The sequence below is a fragment of the Urocampus carinirostris genome, chromosome 4 (genome assembly GCF_059441175.1).
Source record: "Urocampus carinirostris isolate Australia breed hairy pipefish chromosome 4, RoL_Ucar_1.0, whole genome shotgun sequence".
Lineage (NCBI taxonomy): Eukaryota > Metazoa > Chordata > Actinopteri > Syngnathiformes > Syngnathidae > Urocampus > Urocampus carinirostris.
Window position 1 is genome coordinate 44,215,230 of NC_142352.1, and position 27,949 is coordinate 44,243,178.

Below are 27,949 nucleotides of genomic sequence, written 5' to 3' on the forward strand. Positions count from 1 at the left end.
TGACTCTCTTGCCGAAGTGACCTCGGAGTGCTGTTGGCTGGAATGTACTGGATAATAAAGCGTAAAATGTGTCTGAGGAACAGGTTAACAACTTGGCCAGTTCTGATGCAACAGGAAATATGTTAAGCAATGACTCTCTTGGATTTGAATGTACTTTCCATAATGTCTTGACACTATCTAGAGAACATAACCCAGTTTTTACCGTCCTCTCATTGAAGATTACGGGCGAGGGGATGAAGGCGCCAGACAGAGCTAATTCCCCAAATTATGGTCTGTCAGATGAAAAATGCAGTTACAACCCAGAATTGCTAAAAGCTTTGGATTGAGATAATGTGCTAATTTAGGGTGCTATTAGGCCATGTCATTATGAGCCCAAGAAGTATTATTTACTTCACACTTTAGTGGTGTGTTATGATCAGTCCATGTGAGCAAACCACAATGGCGGTGTTGTCTGCCAGCAGTTTCAAAACCTTTTTGTAGCTCATTTATGTGCCATAGTTTCACAATAGACCAAATAAAATTAATTTAGTAAACTAGGATATTAGGGAATACAATTGCTACTGATTCATAGCTCATAAAACTGCATCCAATCAGCCATGTTGCTTGCACACTTGATGGGGTGAGGCAACCGTGATTACACTTTTCACACATAATGACTTGTAACCCACACACTAACAAAGCATAGAAAAATAAAGGGAAATGGCCCCAAGGAAAAAGTGTACCGTAGAAACATTAAACACTAAGAAATGGGAGAGTTTGTTTGGCAGAAGTCTTGTTTCACGGATCCGAAAAAAAAAAAACTACTTATGAGTGACCTCAAAAAATATGTCTGAAATCCAAGCTGTTGAAGTTTTGTTTTTGTAATTTGGCTTGGCCAGCAGCAAAATCCACCAAGCCTCATAAAATAGATTAACAAAAAAGGTGCTTTTTTTCATATTGTGGTGAAGGAGTTTGTGTGTCCCAAAGATACTGGGAGCTGTGTTGTCTGGTGGCTTCAAGCCGCTGGTAGAGGCAGCCATGACAAAAAGGTCCTGGGTGAAGGGCCAGACGAAACGCAGCTCATAGACCTCTTATGATGAGACGAAACATTGGGATACAATTTCCCTTTGCCCGGACAGTGGTAATCGGGCCCCCCATTGGAGCAAGCCCTGGAGGTAGGGTCCGCTGGCAAGTACATGGTGGCCGGACCTACGCTCATGGGGTTCACCTTGGCTTATCCCAAACAGATGACGTGGGTCCATCTTAAAAGTAGTGCCGGGTGGTAGCCAAAGGAATGGTCCTTGGCGCAATAATCCCCAGCTAAGATGGCTTTTGGGACATGGAATGTCACCTCTCTGGCGGGGAAGATGCCCCTAATGAGGTTGAGACATTACGACGATATTCAATCAGACTCACCTCCACAAACATATTTGGCTCTGGTACCACTCCTCGTGAGAGGGTCTGGATTCTCTTCCACTCTGGAGTTGTGGTAAGAGATGCTGTCAAGATGTAGAAGGAGTCTCTTCAGGCTTTCCTGACCTGTGGGACTCTGGCAGGTATCAGCTGTCCAAGTGGAATGGGGCTTAGATAGTTGCCGAAGAAAAACTCGAGCATGAAAGGACTTGGTGAGGCCATGGAACGTGACTTCTAAAAAGCTTTGAGGAAATTCTGGTCCAACATCTGACCTCTTAGAGTTCAAGGTAGATAAGACTCTGCAACATTGCATGGACACTGTGTACAGTATGACTGGACTGGTAGACTGGTTGTGGTGGTCCCCATTTTCAAGAAGGGTGACCATGGTTTGTTTACCAACTACAGGGAAATCACACTTTTCAGCCGGTTGTGGTAAGGAAGGAGATGAGCCAAATGGCTATTGCCGCCATGACCCAGCCCCGGTTGAGTGAAAAATAATGGATGGATGGTTGGATGGATGGATATTAATCTGAATGCACAGTATAGACTTGTATGAGAAACACATGAAGTTTTAAAAATGGATTAAAACCCATAGAATGTTAAGACTTGGACAACGATTTTAACCCAAAAATCATACTGTTATGAAATACTTTCCAAAGTTTTGACATAGTCTAGTAACTTGACTTTAATCTTATATTAAGATAGATATAAAGCAAATTAGTTGAAATATGTATTCATGAATTTAATAAAGCAACAGCACGTAATTGTTATTGTGGAGCTGGTCATTCCTAAAGCCTAATTTTATGTTTTTTTTATTTTATTCTAAGAAGATATAATATTTCAAAAACAGAACAAATATCACAAAATTGAGAACAATTTTCCCTGAATGGGAAAACAATCTATATTTGGTAAGTGTTGTCTTATTCAGGTTTCTGTTGTCTTGTTAGTGTGCATTGATATATCGGTTTTCCTTCAGTTCTTGCCTTAATTTTTGTCTGGTTTCAGTCTGTGGTTATGTCCTTGCAATGCATCAGTCCTTTGATTCTTAGTTTACGGTATTTCTAAGCACACCTCTGCCTTCTCACTGATTGTGTCGCACACAATTTCAGTTTGCCTTCTATCATTGTATTGAATCAAACGTTAAGAATTGCAACAACATTTGTTTTTTTTTCGGTCACTGTGTTAAACGTGTGTTTGGAAGAAAAAAATTGAAAAGCTTTCTGACCTGTGACAAGAGTGAGAAAATAAATGATCCATGAAAGAAAATGACCAAATGTCGTATAGTAGTACACCACACACGCGCATGGATATGTATTCATTGGAAAAAAGGTAGTGATGATTAGCTAGCTAATGAGTTACGCTGGTGAGCAGTCAAGCGTGGCTCAGACTTAAACAAAATAATTATCTTCTTGATACTGATGAATCCACATGGAGGTCGCGCACAAACGTGCGTTCACACATTTGCAGAAGTTACTTTGTACCTATGTTTTATTTTTTAAAATGATTTTACACATTTTATGAGAAATGCAAATTCCATAGTTGTAGCCATCTCAGCTAACTTAGAATTAGAGTTTTCTTTATTGTCATTTATAACCAGAGTTGGGAAAATGACTGAAAAACATTAATTAGTTAAAGTTTCAAGTTTTGTAGTTATTTCATTTTGCCCCCCAGATGACATAAAAAGTAGCGTTTTACTCTGACCCCCTTACTTCAGTATTATATTCATTGCTGTAAATTCGGTTCTGGTGTTAGTTTATACGGTAAGTAAAATATCTGCACGAGGATAAATTCAGCTGTCTTGTTTTTTGTGCTTGAGACGACACCACCATCACTGTATTAAATCAACCACCCACTATTATTGTTTTGTTGGTGACGGATTAGGGTTGTGTTTGACAATATGAGTAATCCAGAATTATTCAGATGTCGGACAACATCTACATTAATTATCCAGATTTATTTACTAACACAGTAATGCTCCATATAGTGAAAACAATTGTTGAATTGTATTAACGCTTTACAATACTCGTTAGCGATAAAAGTAATTTTGTTTTAAGAACACATTAGTTTGTTACCTGTTGATTAGTTCATGACGAGATTAGACAGAAAAACAAGTAATTAGGACTTAAATAAATAAGCAAACATATTAACATGGTAGAGCTTCAAGGCTGCCCAAAGTCATAAGTGCATTGTAATAATAGTTCAAATAAAATTACATCGCAACAGTTGTACAATGGAAAAATACTGCGATAACATTAAGCAGCAACAAAATACAGAAATAAGTTGATACAAAATATATAAATTCACATTTTCTTTCCATAAGCAGGATACAGTTGGTAGATTTGTGTGCTTGTTTAGGGAGGTGATCCCCCGAGGCAAGATTTATTTTTTGAGCTTGAGAGCCATTAGCCGCTGCACACAAGCGTGCCGGCATCTCTCCTAACTTCAAAGCTAAATTGTAACTTCAACTATTATAAATCACAAAATTAAATTCCAACAGAGAGCGTTGCCAACTTTAGTGTTGTATAAAGTTGTTACAAATCTAAACTTTTGTATAGATCCCTGTGTGTGTTTGTGTGTGTGTGTGTGTGTGTGTGTGTGTGTGTGTGTGTGTGTGTGTGTGTGTGTGTGTGTGTGTGTGTGTGTGAGTAAGTGTGTGTGTGAGTAAGTGTGTTTGTGTGTGTGTGTTTGCATGTGACTTATACGTTCTGAAACAGCTAAACTTTACACAATTGTATTTTAAGGTTTTTGGAGTGATTTTAGCTAGGTTTTGTGTCAAGACACTGACAATAAATAACGACAACATTGATAAATGTGCTGCAATGCCACGCCCTTGCCAATACATGGATCCATGTTCCTCCTCCTCACTGCTCGACCAGCCTTCCACCTAAGCCAGCACAGATGGGGAGGATCACCATCCCAGCTGTAGCTACCATCAAAAGCTGCTGGAGCTGGGGAACCTGTGCTTGAACATTGATCATATGTGATAAGTCAAAGCCGACCCGTTTTTCTTGATTTGATCTCCTAATTTTGCCTGAATGTCCTGTTAAACCTTTGCCTCTCCACTTGCGCCTAGACTCCCTCCGCGACCCCACACTTGCCCCACATTCACCACCTCCTACTTCAAATGCTTAAAGACTCCTTTCTGACTTTGGTTCCCCTATCAAGGCTTGCACTTGGCATCATTATTTCAATACATGTCCCAGTTTGATTCTGTTTCTTGGGTGCCTGGCACATTTGGCTACTTTTTTTATTCAAATCATAACACGTGGCCAGGCATTGCTGGGTATTCTACTTGGGGGTCGTAGTTTTTTGAAATGTGTACGTTACAATTGGCCATTGGACCAAGCCGGTGCACTTATAGGCTTTCTTCGTCGGTGGTGAGAGCTGGTAAGACGTTTTTTTTTTTCCGTAGCCGTTCACTTTGGGCGGCCCTTTTTCAGAGCGGAGTGGAAGGCATACTTTTGCAACCTGTTACTCGGAGGTAAATGAGGGTATATTTCTGACACTTACGTCTTTTTCGGATAAGCCAGTAGTGATGGGAATATAGACTATTTTTATTAAGGAGCAGCACTTTTGGCTCGGCTTACTAACAACACCAAAAACCTCACCCAAGGAGATTGCTCGACAACTTCGGCTATTCTTAGCACCTCTCCCTACCTGGCCTGCTGCTGCATCTCACTTGCCAAGCAGAAGAAGGGCCAAATCAATGATTCCACCCTTACCAGAAACTAAAAATGAGTAAGGCAAGAGGAAGCGCAGAGAGGCATGGACTATTTTTTTTTTAACAATAACAAAAGGACAATGCCAGGGGTAATTTGTGTGGTAAAGTGGTTGGATATTTTAGCACATTTACAAAAACACAGACTCTCTTGGCTTTTGTTCTAAAACCGATGACGTATCAATAATTTCATATTTTTATACTGTCTAAATTGTATTTTTTTTATTTAAAACAAGGACATATTTTTAATATCTGCAATATTTGTGCTGGGTTCATCATAAACTAAAACTAATTAAGGGGAGAGGGTTCAATTATTCAATCAACATGGCATTCCCAAACAAAAAGTACTGGTATTTGATTAATGTACTACCATTCATTTACTTGGATCGGAAAGATAACAATATTGCCGGTATCGCCCACCCTTAAAATGGATAGTACAAGTTCAAAGGCAGGATATTTACCTGGGGAACACAGTTCACATCTTAGATGTGTTTACTCCAATTTTCTAGGCTTGGATTTTTGGATATTAATATGGAGGATAAAATAAAAAATAGATGAATCTGATTCTTTACATAAATCAAGTAATAGAAGAGCTGGGTCAATTCTCAAAGAAAACACTATACTATATAGAAAAACCTTGGCAACGGTCTTTGACTGGGCTTAATGCAATAATTATGAGCAAAGCTACACATAATGTATATATGTTCAAATGTTGGAAGCGGGGTGGCATTGAATATATCTCGATCATTTGAATTGTTGATTATTTTTCTAAAGGTGGGGTGTCAAAGTCAACCATGCATTGGTTCTTAATCATTTGTGAATGTAAAGCAAAATATTTAAGTTACAACATGAGTAAAGCACAAGTCACATACAGTAAATGTCATATGACATTGGAAAAGATCAAGGACAGTATTTTTAAAGAACCTTTTTGTACTATTCAGCGCCTTATAGTTGTAAATAATGCATGGAAAAACTAAAATAAATAAATACTGTAAATACATGAACTGTATGAGAAATGTACTATTTAAAACAAAAACAAAAAAGATGTATTTCTTTTACAGAACATGAGGCTTACTGAACTAAATCGAACTCCGAGAAATTAGCATTGTCATTAAGGCCCAGATTAAAAATTGACTGCATAATCATCCCCCTTGAAATGCTTATTTTCAACAGATATGGTTTAATAGAGTACTTTTTTCCTTCAATACTGTAGTCGAAGGCAGTTTATACAACATGAGATTTTATTTGAATTCAGGACATTCAGGTAATGTGTGGAATAACACAGAAAGAAGCAACTTACCTGAATTGTCACAATCCGGCACTAAGCGTCCTTTTTCTCAGAGGGTTCCTTCTCTATCCATCCATCACTCTTTCCTCTCCTATCCGTCTTGACCTTACTTGGTTCAATCAGTCACTTCCTGTTTTAATTTTCTTTCTCTCAGCGGCGGTCACTTGTATTATGTTCCCTCCCATCATAACTCTCCCTCGTCACTATTTAAATAATCTGTTTCAATAGCTCTGAGCTAGTTTGTCACGTCCTAAGCATTATTGTCTCAGCGTCTTGTTATTCAATTGTACTGGACTCTTGATTGCCCTTCTGGATCGTAAGTACTGCTAGTACTTTTGGAATGTCGCTGTTTGGATTTACTGGGAGAGCAACCGCTCGCATGCATCTTAGCCTATGATTCTTGTCTCGCTACCTGACTTCCTATGTACCAAATCCTGCCCAAAATGTTCCTGCAATATATTTCCCCACCATTTCGAGTTGGTTCTTGACATAAATAGTAAGTATCAGTGTGAAATTGGTAAATACACAAAAATAATATTATTATATTCGTTTGACAGTCCAGTTTAACTCTAGAGTAGGGCTGTAACTAACGATTATTTTAATAATTGATGAATCAGTCGATTATTTTTTCGGTTAATCAATGAATTAAATGTAAAAAAAAAAACACATTTGATTTACCTCAAATTTATTCAAATATTGAATTTTTGCCAAATATTGAAATTTTGCACATAAAAAAAAATGGAGGACAAAAAGGTAGACTATTCAATAATATAAAACAATGCAAAGTTTTCTTCAAGTATCTTGAAAATGAACAAAACACATACAAAGGTGTTATACAACTGCAAACATGTAAGATACTTTTTCTTAATAAAAATGGTCTCGAGGCTCCCTCTGCCAGATCAAAGTGCTACTACGTATTTTGTCGCCGGCCATCATATAACTAAATGTGGTCTCCAGTCACACTATCCTGGATCAGAGTGGTACTACACGCATCAACATCACAACAAAATCAAGAAACTTGTATTTGCATATATATATAATAAATTGATGAGAACATTATTTACCAACCAATGTTTTTAATGATTAATTTTAACTGATTGTATTGATTCGATGTTGCAGCCCTACTCTATGGTTAAAACTTAAAAGTTATTTTATTCGGTGGGGATTTAATCTCTGGAAAATGTATGCTCATGTTTCTGAGATTTATGTACTGATTCACAGCCATACTTAATGACTCACCATATAGATTGAGTCAATTTGTTTCCATTATCTGTAAAAAGCACCTCCACTATCTTCTCCAGTCAACCACACTCGCACAGAAATGCTGCAGTTTCTATGCTGCTACTTACTTTCCCTGTAAGAACTTCGCGGGCTGAACACTTAGCCTCATTTGGCTCATGGAGACTTTCAGCCTCTTTCTTGTGTATTTTCTCAAATGAGCTCAGTGTCATTTTGCTCTCATTTTGTGTTCCCTCTTTTCACTTACTCAATGTGTATCGGGCTAAGGAAATGAAGTGGGGATATGCAGATGATAAAGGAGTGGTGCAGAGGATGGAGGGATGGGCAGACGACAAAGGAGGGGTTGGAGAAAATGAGGCGAGTACATAGTAATGTGAACAGGGACGGGAACGAGTAAGGAGCAGGGACAGCAGAGAAGAGATGGGATATGTGATCAGACATGAAGAGAAGATAATAGTGTCAGGAAAGCTGTAAAGACTTGAGATTTTGTAGGCAAGGTTTATAAATTATTCATGCAGATACGACAATGACTCAACAACAAAGCTGCCTTCTCAAAATCGTGGAGGTGTGGTGACCTTGAGCTCAACAATGGAGAATCATAAGGAAGAAGGAGCAACACTTTAACTGGCTCAGCAAGAGACCATACTGATGTGTGGGTAGTGTATACCCGTGTTATCTTTTTTTCACAAATAATGAATGACCACCTAAGAGCTGCTATAAATGTAATCTTTGATGGGTCACATTTCAAGAAGGCTAATCATACTTTAACTCGGGAAGGGCCAAAAGTTTCTGCAGCTTTTGTGATTAACATTCCACGATACTTTTAACATCTTTCTTTTTATTTTGATATTGTATCATGCACACAACATCTGTCCATAGTGCAGCACAGCTCAGGCCAGAGTGCAAAATAAGAAGTGATTAACAAAATTAACAGTGAGCCTACTGCAGACATGACATACAATTCTAAATGATGCCTAGATGAGTGGGCACTAAAGAGGCTGTCCTACCTGACAGGAAAGTTGTTGTGTCTAAACTGATTCCTGCTGTTACTGTAGCTAATTAAGTGTTTGCTTTAAAAACACTGTTCATAGTAGATTTGGGGGAAATACACAGTATTAAATCTGGATGAAAAAAAGAAAAAATACCGTTGGGCATTTTTGGCAAATCAATTGAAAATTTGGAAGGCTTTCATCATCTTATTATTGTTGGTTATGGCTCAGAGTTTAGGAATGCTCATCCCATCTTAAAATATCCGGATATTTCCACAGACCAAGTAAAAAAAACGATTTAGAAAAGTAAAACAAAATAAAACATTTGATCAATGCACTCAGTACGTGATGATTAATTTTTTCACACATAACTGTGTGTAGGTTAATGTGGTGCAGCATGGTGGCAATCAGTATTTGGCATTGCTGAGGTGCCATGGATGCCTAGGATACTTCAATAGCCTTTAGCTCATTTCCATTGTTGGTGCTTGGTGTATTTTAGCTTCTGCAAAATGCCTCCCACGTTCTCATTTGGGTTCAGGTCAGGGAATTTGGCAGGCCAATTGAAGACAGTGATGCCATGCTGAGTACACCAGTTACGGGTGATTTTGGTACTGCAGGAAGGTATCGAATCATGCTAGAAAATCTAATCCTTGTATCCATAGAGGTTTCAGCGCACGGATTTTCCAAACTCTGGAACTTTGACATTTATCTGAAAAGAGGACTTTGGACAACTCTGCAACTGTCCAATAATCCTTTTCTATAGCCTAAGACAGACACTACTTCAGGTTCTTCAAACACTATTGTTTGACATATTTTTGCATATTTACCCTGACATTTTTATTATCTTTTTTAGGTGTTCATCCTGGAGTGCCTAATCTAGTTAAACACCTTTCACTATATTATTATCTATGACAATAAAGCATAGTATAACCATAACTCTATTCAATAACAGGGTCTTTTTAAAGCCTTATATTTAAGAAAATTGCTTAACCAGCCGACATGAGTGGTGTACAATCAATTTATGAGGACGTCTTTCGTAATAACTCGTGAACAAAGACACCTCTTTCATTCATATTATGCGCCAATGAGTCAATCTACCTCCGGGTTCCTCAGTTGTATTTTCTGCAAGGGTAAACCCGGTGGCTGCACCTCACAGTGCTGTCAACAGAGAAGGAGATTCTCTTTGACATCCCAATAACACCCCAGGACGTCTTTTGGCATTGCTGTCATGTCAATGCAAAGATGTGTGAGGACAAAGAGAAGGAGGATCCAGACCCCAAGTAGTGTTATCCAAGAAAGTCATCCATCATCTCCCCATCAATACAAAGACAATTTCATCTGAGCTGTGGCGTTGCCAACGCTAAACCTTCGGCATCAATATGCTGCCGAAAAGGCGGCTCTCCTTTATGCATGGTGTTTGTTAACCAAGTGTCTTGTTTGCAGGAGAACATCTATTTTTTTAATTCACAATGCATTGCCATTATTTTAATCAGGGTTGGGTAGGGTCACTTTAACTGGATTACTTTCAATTACTTTTGGACTACTCCAATACCAATTATGCTAATAAAAGACAAAAGAAACTAAATATGAATAAAATGACTACATTTTGTGCAGGCTTGGAATACATGGAACGGCAAAAATGATGTTGGCAAGCTGTTTGGATTTATTTTCATGTTGTTTCTGTCGGATTTTATGTTTTGCCGGAGATCAAAGGGATCAAAGCCAGGAGAGAAAGCTTACCACGTGTTGTGAGTCATAATTTTATTCATATTTAGTTTCTTTTGTCTTTTATTAACATATTTGGTATTGGAGTAATCCAAAAGTAATTGAAAGTAATCCAGTTAAAGTAACCCTCCCCAAGCCTGATTTTAATGGTATGATGTGGTAATATAAATACGAATTTTATAAAATAAAATAGAAAAAAATCACATAATCTGTTACCTTTGAGAATTTGACGGGAAGCAATATTACAATACAGTTGTACATGTCCTAAAGTAAATGTTTCAACTGACCATTTATTTTTTAGCAGTGTAACCTTATGTACATGTATTAGTTATGGGGAATTTGGGTACCTTACGTATGTTCCAGACTACACAGGAACATGTAGGCTTTAGAACCATTACCTACGGTAACTGCAGCCTTCCCTTCGTACACTGGGTTTGTTGACTCACTTACAAACAGCTTCAATACTGCTCTAGTTAATGTTCTTGATTCTGTGGCGCCCCTAAGGCATACATTTCGACCTAAGAAGCATACACCTTGGTTTACTGAAGAAACCAGGTCACTTAAACAAGGTTGCAGAAAACTTGAACGAAAATGGCGCACTACTAAGCTGGAGGTCTTCCGACTGGCCTGGTGTGACAGCTTGCTGAAATATAAAGTAGCTCTTGCCTCAGCTAAAGCATCGTTTTTCTCTAAGATTATTGTTAAACATAAGAATAATCTGAAATCCTTGTTTGACAGAGTGGCGAAACTTATCAGACAACAACTTAACCCAAATAGTTTCACTTATTCTGCTAACAAATTTTTTGATAAAAAGATTCAACTAATTAGGAATGAAATTTTAAAAGAACGCTCTGTAACCTCCTCCAATCTCAAAGATGTGGTGGTGTTAGGTAAGGACCGTGTCGGTGGTTGTTCAGAAACATTCTCCAGTTTCAATGATTTGTCCCTTGATAGTCTAACACAGATCTGTTTGGGATCTTAGGACCATCAGTTTTGAATATTATTAATATATCTCTATCCTCGGGTAGTGTTCCTGTAGCCTTCAAGTCTGCCGTCATTAAACCCACGCTTAAGCGACCTAACCTTGACCCAGAAAGCCTAGGTAATTATAGGCCAGTGTCAAATCTGCCATTTTTGCAAAATTACTTGAAAAGGTCGTTGCACAACAGCTAAATGACTTCATGTCAGAAAATAACCTCTTTGAAACTGTCCAGTCAGCATTTAGGGCAAATCACTCTACTGAGACAGCCCTGGCTAAAGTAACCAATGATCTCCTTTTAGCAATGGATTCCGGTGCCGCATCAATGTTACTGCTGCTGGATTTCAGTGCTGCTTTTTATACTGTCGACCACAACATATTACTGGTTCGACTGGAATGCATTGGTATCTCAGGAACTGTACTATGGTTTAGGTCCTACCTGTCAGACAGGATGCAATGTGTTAACTATGGCAATCTGACTTCTAAACAATCTAATGTCCCCGGTGGTGTTCCACAAGGCTCTGTACTTGCCCCCCTTCTTCTTAGTATTTATATGATCCCGCTTGGTGACATTATCCGCAAGTATAATATTAGTTTCCATTGCTATGCAGATGACACTCAACAGTATGTGCCACTGGAGACAACTGGACATTTAAGTTGTAGAAATCTGGAGGCTTGCCTTACTGAGATTCAAAGATGGATGTCACTTAATTTTTTACGCCTTAACCCAGAAAAAACTGAAATGTTGATTATTCGTCCAGCTCACTGTTGTGAGTTGTTTTCAAACACTACCCTGAACCTAGACAAATGTAATATCACCCATAGTGACTTGGTCAAAAATCTAGGTGTTATACTTGATCCTAATCTGTCGTTTCAGTCACACCTGAAAAATATTACTAGAATAGCTTTCTACCACCTCCGTAATATTGCGAAGATTCGTTCGATGCTGTGCCAATCAGATGCAGAGGTTTTAATTCATGCGTTTATTACGTCTCGGCTTGATTACTGTAATGTATTGCTTTCTGGTCTCCCGATGTCTAGCATTAAAAGTTTGCAGCTGGTTCAGAATGCGGCAGCTAAACTTTTGACTAAGACCAAAAAGTTTGAGCATATTACTCCTGTATTGGCCAACTTGCACTGGCTCCCAGTTCACTTAAGATGTGACTTTAAGGTTCTCTTATTAACATATAAATGTTCGCATGGACTTGCACCCTCTTATCTCTCTGATTTGATTTCCCCCTATGTTCCTGCACGGAGTCTGCGCTCGGAAAATGCCGGTCTACTTGTGACTCCGAGAGCCAAGAAGTCTGCAGGCTCGAGAGCGTTCTCCATCCGGGCCCCGGGTGTTATGGAATGCCCTGCCTCCGGAGATAAGATCTTCAACCTCAATGGAAGTTTTTAAATCGAGGCTTAAGACACACTTATATTCCAAAGCTTATGATTGATGCCCACCTCATATTCTGTATTGTCCTGTCTTTTTCCAACTGCCTGCCTGGTGGATATACGAAGGAGAAGGACGATTTGGAGATGAGTCAGCGGACCAGCGCTTGACGTGAAGCATGTGAACGCCTGCATGGACCAGCTGGCAGAGATAGGAAACTGCGTCGTGGCGTCATAGACTTTCTGGACTAGTTTACAGGCTAGGGGCGTTGCTGCTGTCATGCACTTTCCGGACAAATTTTCAACATGTTACCTAGTGTTTACTATGCTTGTGTATAGTAATTCTAATTGTGATTCACCCTGGTCATCCTGGAAGGGGGATTACCACCTGTGAGGTCCTTTTCTCAAGGTTTCTCTTTTTCCTCACGCTGAGGTTTTAAGTTGTTCCTTGCCTGCATGTTGGTTTAAGATCAGGGAATTGTGTAATTGTAATCCTGTGAGGTCCTTTGAGACATTTTTGTGATTAAGGGCTATATAAATAAATGTGACTTGACTTGACTGTGAATCCTATGGGAGTATAAATGACACAAAGCCAAGTATTTGTCGGTGTAAAAGAAGCTAGCTCTCAAGTTAAAAAAAGACGGTCGTTTTCGGAAAAACATAAGACACTATTTACAGAAAAAACTGTTATACTTTTCGTGGGTTAAAATAATACTGGTTTGCTGTGCAGAAAAAGATGACCTCTGTTTTTCAATTCAGAAGGAAACACTGCAAGTTTCCGATGTCTTTGAAGCACAATGTGGCAGAAAATACACTTAATATTGTCTATTTTTGCTATAATAATTATACTTAGTACAACATATAAAAGATTGTGGTATTACGTGTTGAAAGTGATCTATCTGTAAAACCAGTGGTGAGCTTGTGCTGCTGCATCAAAGCTTTAAAGGAAAGTTTGATAAATAGTACTAAATTTTCTGAAAGTATCTAATTCAACATGGCGGCGCGCATGGATGCTGCGGCTAGTTGCTCTCCAGCTAATCTTCTACTTATTGCCGTTCTCTTGTCTTTTTTGCTTTCTTTTTTGGACACATGCGTGGCCAAAAATACAGTAGGGACGAACTTATTCGGTTGGTTGGGTGTCTAAATTTCGACTTTTCGGGCACTTTTTACACCGCCTATGATATACTGAGCGAACTTCAAAGAGATCCGGCATCCTTGTGGACAATTATTCCTCCTAATAAACGACGACAACGGCGCCGTAAAGACAGAAAACAGAAGCGTGGTTGCCGTGCGGGTAGAGGTGTGAAGCGTGCAAAGTCGAAGGAGCAGGAAGGACGCGAGGATGTGACTAATTCCACCATTCATTCCTCGCCGGACAACCGACGCTTTAATCTCAAGGCTCACGAACAGCCCCAACGGCGACATCTTTTGACGATCTCTACAAAGACTACAAAGACTTCAGCTAAGTCAAATGATTCAGCAAAGCTAAAATTTGGTCTTTTAAATATTAGATCGCTTGCTCCTAAAGCTTTACTTGTTGATAACATTATTCGTGATTATAAACTTAACTGTATCGGTCTTTGTGAAACTTGGTTACGCCCGGATGAGTATTTAGCGCCATACAGAACTTTCTTAGACGAATTTGCTGAACTTTTGTCTGAACTAGTAACCTATGCAGACAAAATTATAATTATGGGGGACTTTAATATTCATATGAACTCCCCACTCAGTTCACTTACTATTGCGTTTAGGTCTCTAATTGATGCATTTGGTTTTAATCAACTGGTTGATTTGCCAACCCATAAAGATGGAAACACGCTAGACTTGGTTCTGACTCGAGGAGTTTTAACCTCAAACATTATGGTGTTACCGTGTACTACCGTTATCTCGGATCATTATTTAGTTACATTTGAGGTGCTAACTAAATGTAGTGTTAAAAAAGCTGAAAGATTTAGCGGACGCAATATAAGCACTGGCACAGTTTCTGAGCTCTTTGAACTCTTTCCTGGAGCAGTTGCGTCCTTTCCTTCATACAATGGCTCGATTGATTCACTCATGAGTTCAATACTACCCTGACTAGTGTCCTGGATTCAATCGCACCCATAAAGCTAAAATCACGTCCTAAAAGACGCACGCCTTGGTTTACTGATGAAACTAGAACCCTTAAACAAGAATGCAGGAAATTGGAAAGAAAATGGCGCGCTACCAAGCTTGAGGTTTTCCATCAAACCTGGTGTGACAGCTTGTTAAAGTATAAAGCGGCCCTTGCCTCTGCAAAATCGGCCTACCTTTCGGAGGTGATTGCGTCTCAAAAGAACAATCCCAAAGTCCTTTTTGACACTGTAGCATCGCTTACAAGGCAACAGACTTTCGCAGATAGTTCGACGCACTCTGCTCATGACTTAATGGTCTTCTTTACTAAGAAGATTCAATGCATACAGGAAGAAATTGCTAAAGACATTATTAATACCACACATATTAAAGGGCTGAAATCTACAGATGCACGACAGGGTGGCTGTCCAGGGAAATTGTCCAGTTTTAGTGAACTGTCACTTGATGATCTCAAACAGGTGGTGAATGCGGCCAAACCGACAACTTGCCAGTTCGACCCGCTCCCAGGTTCACTTATTAAAAGTCTTTTTGGCGTCCTTGGACCTTCAGTTCTAAATATTATAAACATATCACTCTCCTCAGGTGTAGTTCCAGCAGCTTTTAAGTCCGCCGTTATTAAACCCACACTGAAACGACCCAACCTTGATCCAGAAATCTTAAGTAATTATAGACCTGTGTCAAACCTACCTTTCCTTTCTAATGTACTTGAAAAAGTAGTGGCACAGCAGCTGAATGATTTCATATCCGAGAATAACCTTTTTGAATCTATGCAATCAGGATTCAGGGCTAACCACTCTACTGAGACAGCTCTGATCAAGGTAACAAATTATCTCCTACTGGCAATGGATTCTGGCGCTTTATCACTTTTGCTGCTGCTGGATCTTAGTGCTGCTTTTGACACAGTGCACCACAATTTCCTACTAGAACGGTTGGAAAAATGGATTGGTCTCTCAGGAACCGTCCTCTCGTGGTTCAGATCCTACCTCTCAGATAGGACGCACTGTGTTAAATATGATGAAATGACATCTGAGCCCTTTAATGTTACCTGTGGTGTTCCGCAGGGTTCAGTGCTTGGCCCCCTTCTTTTCAGCATTTACATGATTCCATTAGGTTATATTATTCGCAAGTACAATATCAGCTTCCACTGCTACGCAGACGACACTCAACTATATCTTCCGTTGGAGAAATGTCCCACACTAAACTGTGGAAATTTGGAGGCCTGCCTCATTAAGATAAAAGAGTGGATTTCCCTCAATTTCTTGCGTCTTAACTCTGAAAAGACCGAAATGTTAGTCATTGGTCCATCTAAATGCCGTGACTTATTCTCAAAAACTGCTGTGAACATTGACAAATATCACATCACACAGAGTGACTCAGTTAAAAATGTAGGTGTAATATTTGACCCTGATCTATCCTTTGAAATGCATGTAAACAAAATTACTAGAACCGCTTTCTTCCATCTTCGTAACATTGCTAAAATCCGTTCAATACTGTCTCAGTCGGATGCGGAAATTATAATTCATGCGTTTGTTACCTCCCGTCTCGATTACTGTAATGCACTATTCTCTGGTCTCCCAAAAACTAGAATCAAGTCTCTTCAGCTGGTACAAAATGCCGCAGCGAGGCTTTTAACTAGGACAAAAAAGTACGATCACATAAGACCGATTTTGGCTAACCAGTTAGCCTAAGATGTGATTTCAAGGTTCTCTTAGTATTATACAAAATCATACATGGACTCGCTCCCTCTTATCTTTCAGATCTGATTTGCCCCTATGTCCCGGTCCGAAGCCTACGATCTGAGAGTGCCGGTCTTCTGGTAATCCCAAGAGCAGTGTTCTGCTGGTTCGAGAGCGTTCTCCATCCGGGCACCGGTGCTGTGGAATGCTCTTCCCCCTGAGATCCGATCTGCAACCTCAGTGGAAATGTTTAAATCTAAGCTTAAAACTCACTTCTACTCCATAGCATATGAATAACCTATTCTTCTCGTTGGCTGAAAAATAGTCTGTGTAATATAGTGTAATAATCTGTGAAGCCCTTTGAGACTCTTCGTGATTTAGGGCTATACAAATAAAAATGAATTGACTTGACTTGACTTGACTTTCACGACACACCAGATAAAGCCAAAATAATTCATTTAAAATAACTACAATAACTGAATGCACTCTTGCTTTTTAATTCTTTCATTACCATCTGGATCCTTTGGGATTTAATAACAATTGTTCCCCAATTTTCGTACATACATTGATCTTGCCCATTATAGGAATAGTTGCAATTGGGCCATATTAAGACCTTACACAATGTGAATGTTATTTAAATTATATCCCATTTCCAAACCAATTACTTTCAGTCAACAGAAGAAATTGGCCCGGCTGTTAAAATTTGGCTGGTGCTTATAGTATGAGTGACATTATAGGATTTGAGATCAAGGTCGTTAAGTGACGTTGAAAATGAAAAAGAGATACTCACCTTAGCAGAATCCAGGGCAGTTATTACCCAGACACAGTGAGCATTGTTCTCATACTGGACAGGGTAGTTTGGAGATGTTATGATCCCTCTGGGGCCCCGCAGATTGCTGCCACAGGTGCGAGCTACAGGCAGAAAAAGACAATAAACACATCATGTCACATAAATGAAAAAATATATTGGAAATGTTTGGCAAAATATTGCTTTGTTTTCAAGGACAATAATAATACACAATTTGTATTCTTACACTAAAGGAGTGTAATGAAAAACAGGTCATCGCGCCAACTGAACAAACCATTTGCTATTCCAATTTCATAAAGTGTCAAAAGAGGTGAGTAATGGATTAAATACAGTACATGATTAGGGTACAACAATGCAATTGTGTTCCGTATTTGTTACAGAAAAAGAGATGTGATCAAATTAAGGTATTTGTTAAAATAAAGATTAATTTACATAATTACAATTGTATTTCTAGGTATATTTACCCATACACAATGCACCGGTAAAAAAAAATGAGTCTATCATAATTTCAATCACTGACACTCAAGAGACAGAGAGAGATGAGCTTTACACACGATATGTGTGCACATCACAGTAACGTCCTTATCGGTTTCTTAGTTTGTACAGACGGCTAACTTTTACGCTTGTGTTGCAGGTGAAAGTCCTTTTCTTTTTGAACTTTACCTTTTTATAGCACTCATTTTGGAGAATTTGCAAAAGCCTGCAGCTTAGTGAGGCCGCTTGCATTTGTGTGCGACTGTACGTATTGCTCGGCAGGTGCGTGATAGTGATGCGTTCAGGAATATTTGGAAAATTTGATTGAGTGTCTTCTTTTTTCTTTTCCATTTAATTGTTTTTTTAAAGTCACTACACGGTTGCTGTATTGCAATGTTGTGAGAATGTTTTACTTGGCCTAATACATGTGAATGCAAAACTTGAAAATGGACACAAGACCTCCCAGGTTGTCTTGGAAATTTAGAAAGTGTACACTGGGTGCATTTAAAACAATATTAGGTTAATAATACACTCTTACTGTGAACGACAAACACAGCATATCTTGTCTGTAATGAGAAAGAGAAAATTTTACTTTAGCTTAATGATCTATAAAACATGGTTGACGTTTGAGCACTAGTTTGTAGGACTACAAGCAACTACCTGACCTTCGTTTCCTCCAATCATATTTCAAGGTTACATTGTTTATGTATCCTAAAGAAAATATACTAGTTGTGGTCATATTGTGTTTTTTTTAAAGCATATTTGGTATTTCAGTAATCAAAAAGCAATTGAAAGTAATGAAGTTGCATTACTGCAACATTGTAGATTTTGGATTACCATAACCATTACATTTTTCAGCAAGTAATTAGTAACTGTATTGATTACATTTTTAAAGTAACTCTCCCTCGCCTGTGTTTCCAATAATAGTTAGACATTGAACAGATATGATGATTCTTAACTGTTTGGAATAGAAAAAATAAAAATAAAACAAATACTAGCAGGGACATGTGTATACATATTTATATATATATATATATATATATATATATATATATATATATATATATATATATATATATATATATATATATATATATATATATATATATATATATATATATATATATATATATATATATATATATATATATATACTGGACTGTCTCAGAAAATTAGAATATTGTGATAAAGTTCTTTATTTTCTGTAATGCAATTAAAAAAACAAAAATGTCATACATTCTGGATTCATTACACATCAACTGAACTATTTCAAGTAATGAATCCAGAATGTATGACATTTTTGTTTTTTTAATTGCATTACAGAAAATAAAGAACTTTATCACAATATTCTAATTTTCTGAGACAGTCCAGTATATATATATATATATATATATATATATATATATATATATATATATATATATATATATATATACACAGCAACCGGGTAATGACTTTTTTATATATATACCCCAGCCATATCCCCCTAGTGGGAGGTGGCTAGAGTCTCATCTCATCTCATCTCATCAGCTGCACCGCTTTTCCTCAGTAGAGTCGCGGGGGTGCTGACCCCAACCCAGCAATCATCGGGCAGTTGGCAGGGGACACCATGAACTGGTTGCCAGCCAATCGCAGGGCACACAGGGACAGACAACTCGCTCGCTCATTCGCATCTAGGGACAATTTGGACTGGCCAATCCACCTGAAATGCATGTTTTTGGAATGTGGGAGGAAACCGGAGTGCCCGGAGCAAACCCACGCAAGCACGGGGAGAACATACAAACTCCGCACAGGAGGTCTGGTAGCTGGATTTGAACCCACACAGGAGGTTCCCAAGACCATAAAACTGTGTCGCACACGCGCTAACCACTGTGCCGTCTTGCTGCCCATGGCTAGAGTCATTCTCTCTTTTTTGGGAGATTAATTCAGAGGAGGGGATTCCCAGCCCCCTCGCTCAACTCAACTGAGGTGTTGGGAGTCATTAAGTGACCAAACCCCCCAATTCCAACCCCTAATGCTGAACGCCAAGCATGGAGGCAACGGGCACCAATGTTTAAGTCTTAAGGCCCGGTCACACAGCCTTTTGTGTCTGTATCGCGGGTAAAATTTTGCAATTGGTTTTTGCCCGTGGTTGCCCGCGGTGAAAAATGTGCAAAATTGGCCGGCGACTGTTCCGCGTCCTTCCGGCGACTGTTCCGCTTCCTAAAGGCCCGGTCAAACAGTCTTTCACGGGCGTATCGAGGCTGAATCACGGCCAGAAATTTCTGCCCGTGAAGCAGACGCGGTGGAAAATGTGCAAATTGGCTAAACCCGCTGTTTACCCGTGGTATGCCCGCGAAACAGACGCCGGCGACTGTTCCGCGTCCTTATCGCGGGTAACCGCGGCTGCATCGCGTTTGACCGTGCTTACACGCGGTACAAACGCTAATGCACGTGATAACACCGCAATACAGGCGCAGAACAAACGTGCTATGACCGTGCTCCACCCGCGATTACCCGCTAAAAGCCGTAGCACGTTCGTACCGCGTCTTTACCTCTTGTGTACCACGTGTGCCGCCCGCGGTTACCTGTGGTCTAAAGTTTTGAGCAGCGAAAAACTTTCGCGCGGCCGACCGCGTGTGAATTTCTCACCGCGTGTAAAGCACGGCTGTATCTCGTCTGTATCGCGATCTCAAAAGCGTCCAACAGCGTCCAACAGCGTCTGCTTCACGGGCAGAAATTTCTGGCCGTGATTCAGCCTCGATACGCCCGTGAAAGGCTGTGTATGACTCGGCCGAGGCTTGAACCACAACCTCCCAGTCTCGGGGCGGCGCCATACCCCCAAGGCCACCGAGCTTCACTTTGGACAACTGTGCAATCTAGTGGTCAAATATTACTCAACGGGTTTTTAAACACTAACACTAGAATGTAACATTAAAACTGATTCTTTGCTAATAACATTATTGTAATATACCTACAAAAAATAATTCAGTTAAAAAAAAAAAAAGATGTAATACGGCAGCACAGTGGGTAGAGCGTGTGTAGCACAGTTCTGATGTCATGTCATCGAACCTTGGGGTGAGTAAGATGTAGTGTAAGAGGTACAAGTGGAGTTTGCCTGTTCTGCCCCTGCTTGCGTGGGTTTCTTCCGGGCACTCCGGTTTTCTCCCACATTCCGAAAACATGCATGTCAGGTTAATTGGCTGGTCCAAATTATTCCTAGGTGTGAATGTGCGAGTGCTTGTATGTCTCTGTGTGCCCTGCAACTCGCTGGCAACCAGTTCAGGGTGTCCCCTGCCCACTGCCTGAAGATAGCTGGGATGGGCTCCAGCAACCTTGTGACCCTACTGATAAGCGGTGCAGATAATGAAGTAATGAATGAATGATATAAATACTAGGCAAAAATATAGAAAATTTTTATAAAAATTGTAGTTATTATGAAAAGCATAGGTCAATGAATATGTATTTATTTTGCATAATAAAATAGTGGAGTATCTTGCTGCTACGCTGTGCTTTGTGGCACCCGTTTTTAATCACATTAGACAACTGTGCAATCTGGTGGTCAAATATTACACAACGGGGTTTTAAACACTAACACTAGAATGTAACATTAAAACTAATTCTTTGCTAATAACATTATTGTACCCATTAGTTTTGAATGTGTACAATTAAGAAAACAAACAACAAATTTGTACAGGTAAATTTCAAATTGGACTCAACACAGCTATTCAACAATGTTTCAATTTCTATAACAAGATTTCTGGCGTGTTTTTTAATTTAAAATAGAACTGAGATGATATTCACTACTGAAGACAGTGCAGAGAATAAAAAAGAAGCAAGAGGAATTGAGTGACGTAGGCAGGGCAGAAAGGTTAGAAAGAGACGGAAAAAGGACTGAAAGAGAAGACGACTTGAGGATGAGCTCTGGCTGTTAATTAGAGAAAAAAGAGCTGAAACACACTGTTCTGTGTTGCACTCACACACACCGACACACAAACATTAACGCCTATTCATTCAACACATCAGCTTCTAATTAACAATTCAGTCTCAGGGGATAGCGGGCAAAGCTCATGGGCTAGAGTCCTCCGGGAGGGCCAACATCAGACCAGACAAAATTCAACTGAGCATTTACAGATAGCTTGGCGACATATACGTAAGCGCATCAAAGACAATACAACACCCTGACCTGAGGCAAATAGTTTTCATTGACAAAACAAGCTAATTAATCATATATAGTTTTTTATATATATATATATACATATATATATATATATATATATATATATATATATATATATATACACACAGTGGATATATATACAGTTCCGATTTGTTCAATTACCAAAATCATTTTAAAAATAATATAAATCGTTTTAATCCGTTCCAACACCCTGAATGTTTACCTTGAATGTTTAACGTAAACATAAAGCTAACCCGGGCTAATCGTACGTTCGCGTTATCGTAATCTTCAGTACGAAAGATTACGCTAACATTAACGTGTAAAAATAAATAAATCAGGTCGTTTACAAGTCATTTAGCACCCGGGTCGCCACAACAAGTGGTGAGCGGTTCATTGGAAAGGGGGCTGTGTACCAACACCCTGAATGTTGGGCTCCGTTCCAACACCCTGAATGTTTACATTAAATGTTTAACGTAAACATGAAGCTAACCCTGGCTAATCGTACGTTCGCGTTATCGTAATCTTCAGTACGAAAGATTACGCTAACAAGAACGTGTAAAAATAAAAAAAGGATAAAGAAAATAATTATGCATAGGATTTCTTACCTTTGTGGTGGTCAGCAGAAGGCGCAGGCGGACGGTGGGGAGAGTTTTAGACACACGCACACCTCCTTTATATTTTGCTCTTATTTCATTCTTAAATGCAATAGTTGTACGCACTACTTTTCTTTTTTCACCTGTGGCAACTTTGCTGCTTGCACTGACTTTCTTCGGACGCATAATTAGGGGCTAAAACACTTCGCCCACCTATATTAAAAGCGAAAGCAAAACTGAACACGTCCGCACGCGATAACAGTTGGTCACGAAAAGAGCGATCTACACCCATACGCCACTCAGCATCGCACCCTAGCCTACGCACTCACGCATTACCGGCGTTCGAACTCCGATTTTTTGACTGATATATATATATATATATATATATATATATATATATATGGGGTTGGGTCAGCAGGGAAACCCAGATTTACTATACAAGCATTATCATGCAGTCATAGGAGTCAGGTGAAGGCAGTGCCCCACCTGTCATACCTGTAAACCTCAGCCAATTACTACCTGTATTATTGATTGCAATTCCTCTTATTTATCATAGTCATGCACTCAGGTTTGGTGTCCTCTTTCCGCCACTCTCACTTGTCCTTATTTAGTGACTCACTTTCAGACTCTAGTATCCACCTCACACCTGGTTTTACTCGTACTGATCATCCTCCAATCACATACCTCACACTTGACTATCCAAATACTGTTTCCTTGGCTGTGAGCTAGTTAATTGCCTGTATTGTCACGCCTTAAGCCTTGTCACAGTCTTGTCATTATCTCATCGTACCGAAAATTTGCCTGACCTTCTGGACCACGAGTGCCTTCTGGTGAATTTTTGGACTGGTACTGTTACTGCCCGCTGGAACATCGCCCCTCGCCTGCCTCGAGGACCTCAACTGATGTCTCTCGTGTTCCAGATACCTGTTCTACATACTGCCTTGATACCTAACTTCCCATGTACTGCACCCTGTCCGAAATAAAGGCCACAGACTATATTTGTAAGTTATGGAAGGACAATAAAATATGTTTTTTATTTCCTTTGCCACACTTCTTATATTGTCTTATTACTCTGTAGATCAAAAGCTAAATAAGATAGACGTTAATGTGTCTGCATATCTCAATGTGCGTCACCAGACACAAACCTCACGCACATCATTGATATCCAGCTACTTCGACAAGCCCATCGGATTGGATGCTGAGGTGGTTCCAGGGCGGCCTAGGACATAGTCTCTCTATTATATTCTTGGTCAGTCCTGGGATGTTCCTCCTCTGGAAAACATCAGGGACTGATCCAGGAGCCAGGAGGCCTTCTTACCAGATGCTCAAGCAATCGCAACTGGTTTCAAGAGTAGTGACTTTACACTGAGTTCCTGATGGATGACCCAGACTTCCACAATACGCAAACGTTTTAGACACCCTAGGAGTCACTTGCTTTGGCCCTCATACCCAAGATCTTGTTCTTTCGGTAACGAGCCACTGTTCTTGACCATAGTTTAGAGTATGAACCTAAATCAAGTACTAAATCGAGAGCTTTACCTTTTGGCTCAGCCTCTTTTTCACCACAGGGGACCAAAATCCCATGCCCTTGTACCTCTTACACTACATCTTACTCACCCCAAAGCTCTTCGTCTACCCCTGACATGAGCGGCCGGTATCATGAATATGGGCGCGTCCCTGCAGCCACACACTGATTTTGCAACACAAACCAGACCTCAAAGCGTGGACAGTGTAATACAATTTGACACAAATCTTACAGTATGTGTCTGAGCGCAGGGACAGTCTGTCCGTCAAACCAACACACCCGGCTTGAGGCAAAGACTATTGTAGAGGTGTGTAACACCATCCCTTCGATACACACTGTCAATGTAGGTCTTTGCATTTGTGTGTGCGTGTGTAATTTTTTTCATGTGTATGCCATCCTTTGTGGTGTAGTCAATGCAACGGGAATTATCTGCCGGCGCGTGGGCACAGAGAGTCCCTGCATCATCGCTTTGACACTCACACCTCAACCAGAAAATATAAAATATATAATGTGTCTATAATATTAAAAGCCTTCACAACAATATTCCAATGATTATATCACCCTCTAAATTGATCATTTATTTCTGGTTAAGCCCATCCTCCTTTTATTAAAGGTAGCGTATGTTGTTTGAGGTGTCCCAAATAAAACAGGGAATATTTTCTGTACTAAGTACAGTATATGTTAACAAATATAAACTGAGGTTAAAGTTCCCTTGTACATTTTCCCCACCACCTATATCTGTTTTTATCTTACTTTTAGAAAAGCTATTTGTGCTGAACGAGAATGGAAGATGGAGTGTGACGTACTTTTTTTTTTCATTTTTGTCAGTGCAGCTTAAAAATGATGACAGTAAGCGGAGGCCTGATTCAATGCAGCCCAAATCACAAGCACTGCATAAAATAATTCAAGCACATCCAAGAAATGTCCATACTTTCACGCGCATCATGTCCACTAAAGCTACAATCGTGAGTCCAAGCCATGAGATGGCGGCAAAGAGTCAAAATGTTCCAAATTCCGTACAGCTCCTTTAACACATAATGTTTACAATTCTTCAATTGGAAAAGATAGTTTAATATTTACGCTCACTGTTTGATGGACTACAGTCAATAATGTACCACCATCATACGGTAATGTAATTTTTATCGCGATAAGAATCAAAGTTTATCCTCAATGTTAACAGCAGTATTCAAAAAAGCATCAAACCAATACATTTAATAAGCAACATGTTGTCTGAAGAAACTCCGCCCTAATTGGTCTGAGCTAGGAAACAAAATCCTACTTCCCGTATTTAACAAACTTTATTTAATTCAAATAATTTAGATGGAGTTAACACGATTATCTGCCATCTTGCAGCTACGGGTACTCATAGACCCCAAAACCTTATGCTTGTGTACTGAAGTAGTCTGACAAGGCTAGGTAAGTAATCTAGAAGTAAAAATGTGCACTTTTGTGCCTTTGAGTGACCATTGTTTGTATTCTTCTTTGTGCCAAGTTGTACTCGTTTTCAGTTGCTCCAGTACAGCGACATATAGTGGTTGAATATTACATCATGTCTCCTTCAAGCATAAAAAGGGACCATGATCACATCAGATCACTGTTTTAGCTGTGAAAGTTAAATACATTTGTTTTTTGTTCTTGGGCTCCACCTCAAAACCTTGATAGAATGTGCAATGCTAAACAGTCGGTACTTCTTACAGAAATGTCACTTTTCCCAGATCTCATTGAAATCTGATCTTTCGTTCAAGTAGAAGAGTAAACATCCCATGTATAGAGTGTTGAGCTATTTGGTCTTGAGTAAAGCCACACAACCATAAACATATTTGTGTCACCTGGCACGAGGCAGCAAGTGCAATTTCCCAGCTGTTGCTAGACACAGAACAAGTCCAGTAAATTCTGACATCAATTAAGGTTCTGAGGGAGTAACATGTCTGAAAACCCACTTCTGCAGACGGGCCTGTGGTCACTCCAAGCAGCCAGGGTGTCCGTCACTCTTTGACAGGTGATACTTTTGGATCCTTGAAGAACGTAGCTGTCATCACAGCTGAATTGGACACTGGAGCCGACTCTATTTCGGGAGACAGAACAGTAGCAATGTCAAAAACAAGTCATGCTATCTTGTTATGCTTGACAGCACCGTCACTTTCTTTCATGTGAGTTATGCGCGCTTTGTGTTTGTAGCTATACATGTATAGCTGTGTAATATATTTTCTTAGAAGGTATGGTTGACTGTGTTCATCTTGGGTAGATTATAGATCCTAACTCTTATAAATATAAATGGTCCATATCCATTCTGTGGATGATTGCTGGCAATTCCAATATTGAGTACTTAGTCACTTGTGGTTTTAATTCCAAATTAGTCTGGGACTTCCCTTTGCTCCAGCTTGTCTTCCTATTTCATTTTTTAAGAGCCTGCTATGTTTGCCTCTTGTCTCTCGATGTTTTCTGGGTTTGCTGATGTTTTTGAGATGCTGATGGCTAACATGTGAGCGAGACATGTCAACGCCACACCACATGACGTCTTGCCTGTAATGTTTAATGCCTCTTCTCTGCTGGAAAACAAGCCTTCAGCTCCTTGAGTAGCGACAACACGAGCTCCTGGTTGTTCAGAGTCTCCTCCGTGTTTTTAAACTCAATTTGTCGGTCAAATTTATCCATGAGCATGCAGAGTATAATAACTACGTCTGAAGTCTGGCTGTCAAGTTTGCAAGAACAGGTGATGAAGGTGCATACTAAAAGTGTCATATGTTAAATTTCGTTGTCACAGTATGTTAACCCATTTTGTAACAATGACAATAAAGGTCTATTCTATTCTATTCTAAATCAAGTAATGAGAATATGTGCCGCTTCTTGCTGTTTTACAGGCTTGCAAAAAATTTAAGCACTTTTTAAGGACTTTTAAAAGCCAATTTCTAACGTTAAAAAAATAAATCCAGTGTGAATCATGTGTAAATTTTTCATCTCGCATGCTTCAATAATTGTCCATAATCCTTGCAATAATATACATTTCCTAGTGCCCCGTTTAGGTGTATCATACACTTTTCGCACCCATAGGGTGAAATGATGCTACATGCTTCAGTTTTGTACAAACTAACACCAGCTGCCGTTAATCTTGAGGGAAGAATACATGCAATGGCAAAGTGAAGCTACCAGAGAAGAGTGTCGGCGTCACATTTAAGCAGCAGACCTGTTGAGAAACATGGCAACAATTTCTAGCATTTACAAACAGTTCATCCACAATGCAAGCACTTTTCTATCCTTGAAAACACAACATTACATTTCAAGTAATTTCAAGGATTTCATGCACCTGTACAAACCCTGGTTCTGGTTAAAGATTGGGGAATTTAGATACATATTGTCACAGACCAGAACGGACACAGGACTGAATTGCATGCGTTTCTCAGATTTTATTGAAAGAGAGTGAGAGTAAGGCTTGCTTGATTGCTTGCTTGATCCGAGGAATGACGGAGAGCAGGGGCGAGCAAGGCGGGAGTGACACGTCCGTGTTGGAAGAAGACAGGTGGGAATGGCAAGTCGTTTGACCAGGGCTGGAGATCAGAGGCGAAGTCAAGTTCATAATAGAGGTCGTAGGCAGGCGGTAGGCAGAACAGGCGTAGTCAGTTTCAAAACGGGAATCGGGCAGGAAACAGGTTTTAACAGGTACGGAGTCGGACAGGAACGCTCACTGAGTGAAACACAACAGTTTGCAACGATCTGACAAAGTTTGAACTGAAGATGGGGGTTTAAGAAGGGTGTGGCCACCAATCAGCTTGTCCGGGCTGTTGGTGCCAATCAAGGCGCCACAGGTGTTCCAAATAGGGCAATTATGACACATATGTGATAAGTAGTATTTTATTTAATTTGCACCCCATTTATCTTTTTCCCACATATCTGT

General features: G+C 39.6%; 1 protein-coding gene across 1 annotated transcript in view; it reads right to left on the reverse strand.

Annotated features, from left to right (window-relative positions):
* Nucleotides 1-27,949, reverse strand: part of LOC148367660 (CUB and sushi domain-containing protein 1-like) — a 654,387-nt gene that overhangs the window by 213,974 nt on the left and 412,464 nt on the right. The window contains exons 9-10 of the mRNA XM_088334675.1: nt 25,998-26,122; nt 17,289-17,410 (exon numbers count right to left, since the gene is read on the reverse strand). Of these exons, the coding sequence (XP_088190801.1) occupies nt 17,289-17,410; nt 25,998-26,122 (247 nt within the window). The remainder of the gene's footprint in view (nt 1-17,288; nt 17,411-25,997; nt 26,123-27,949) is intronic.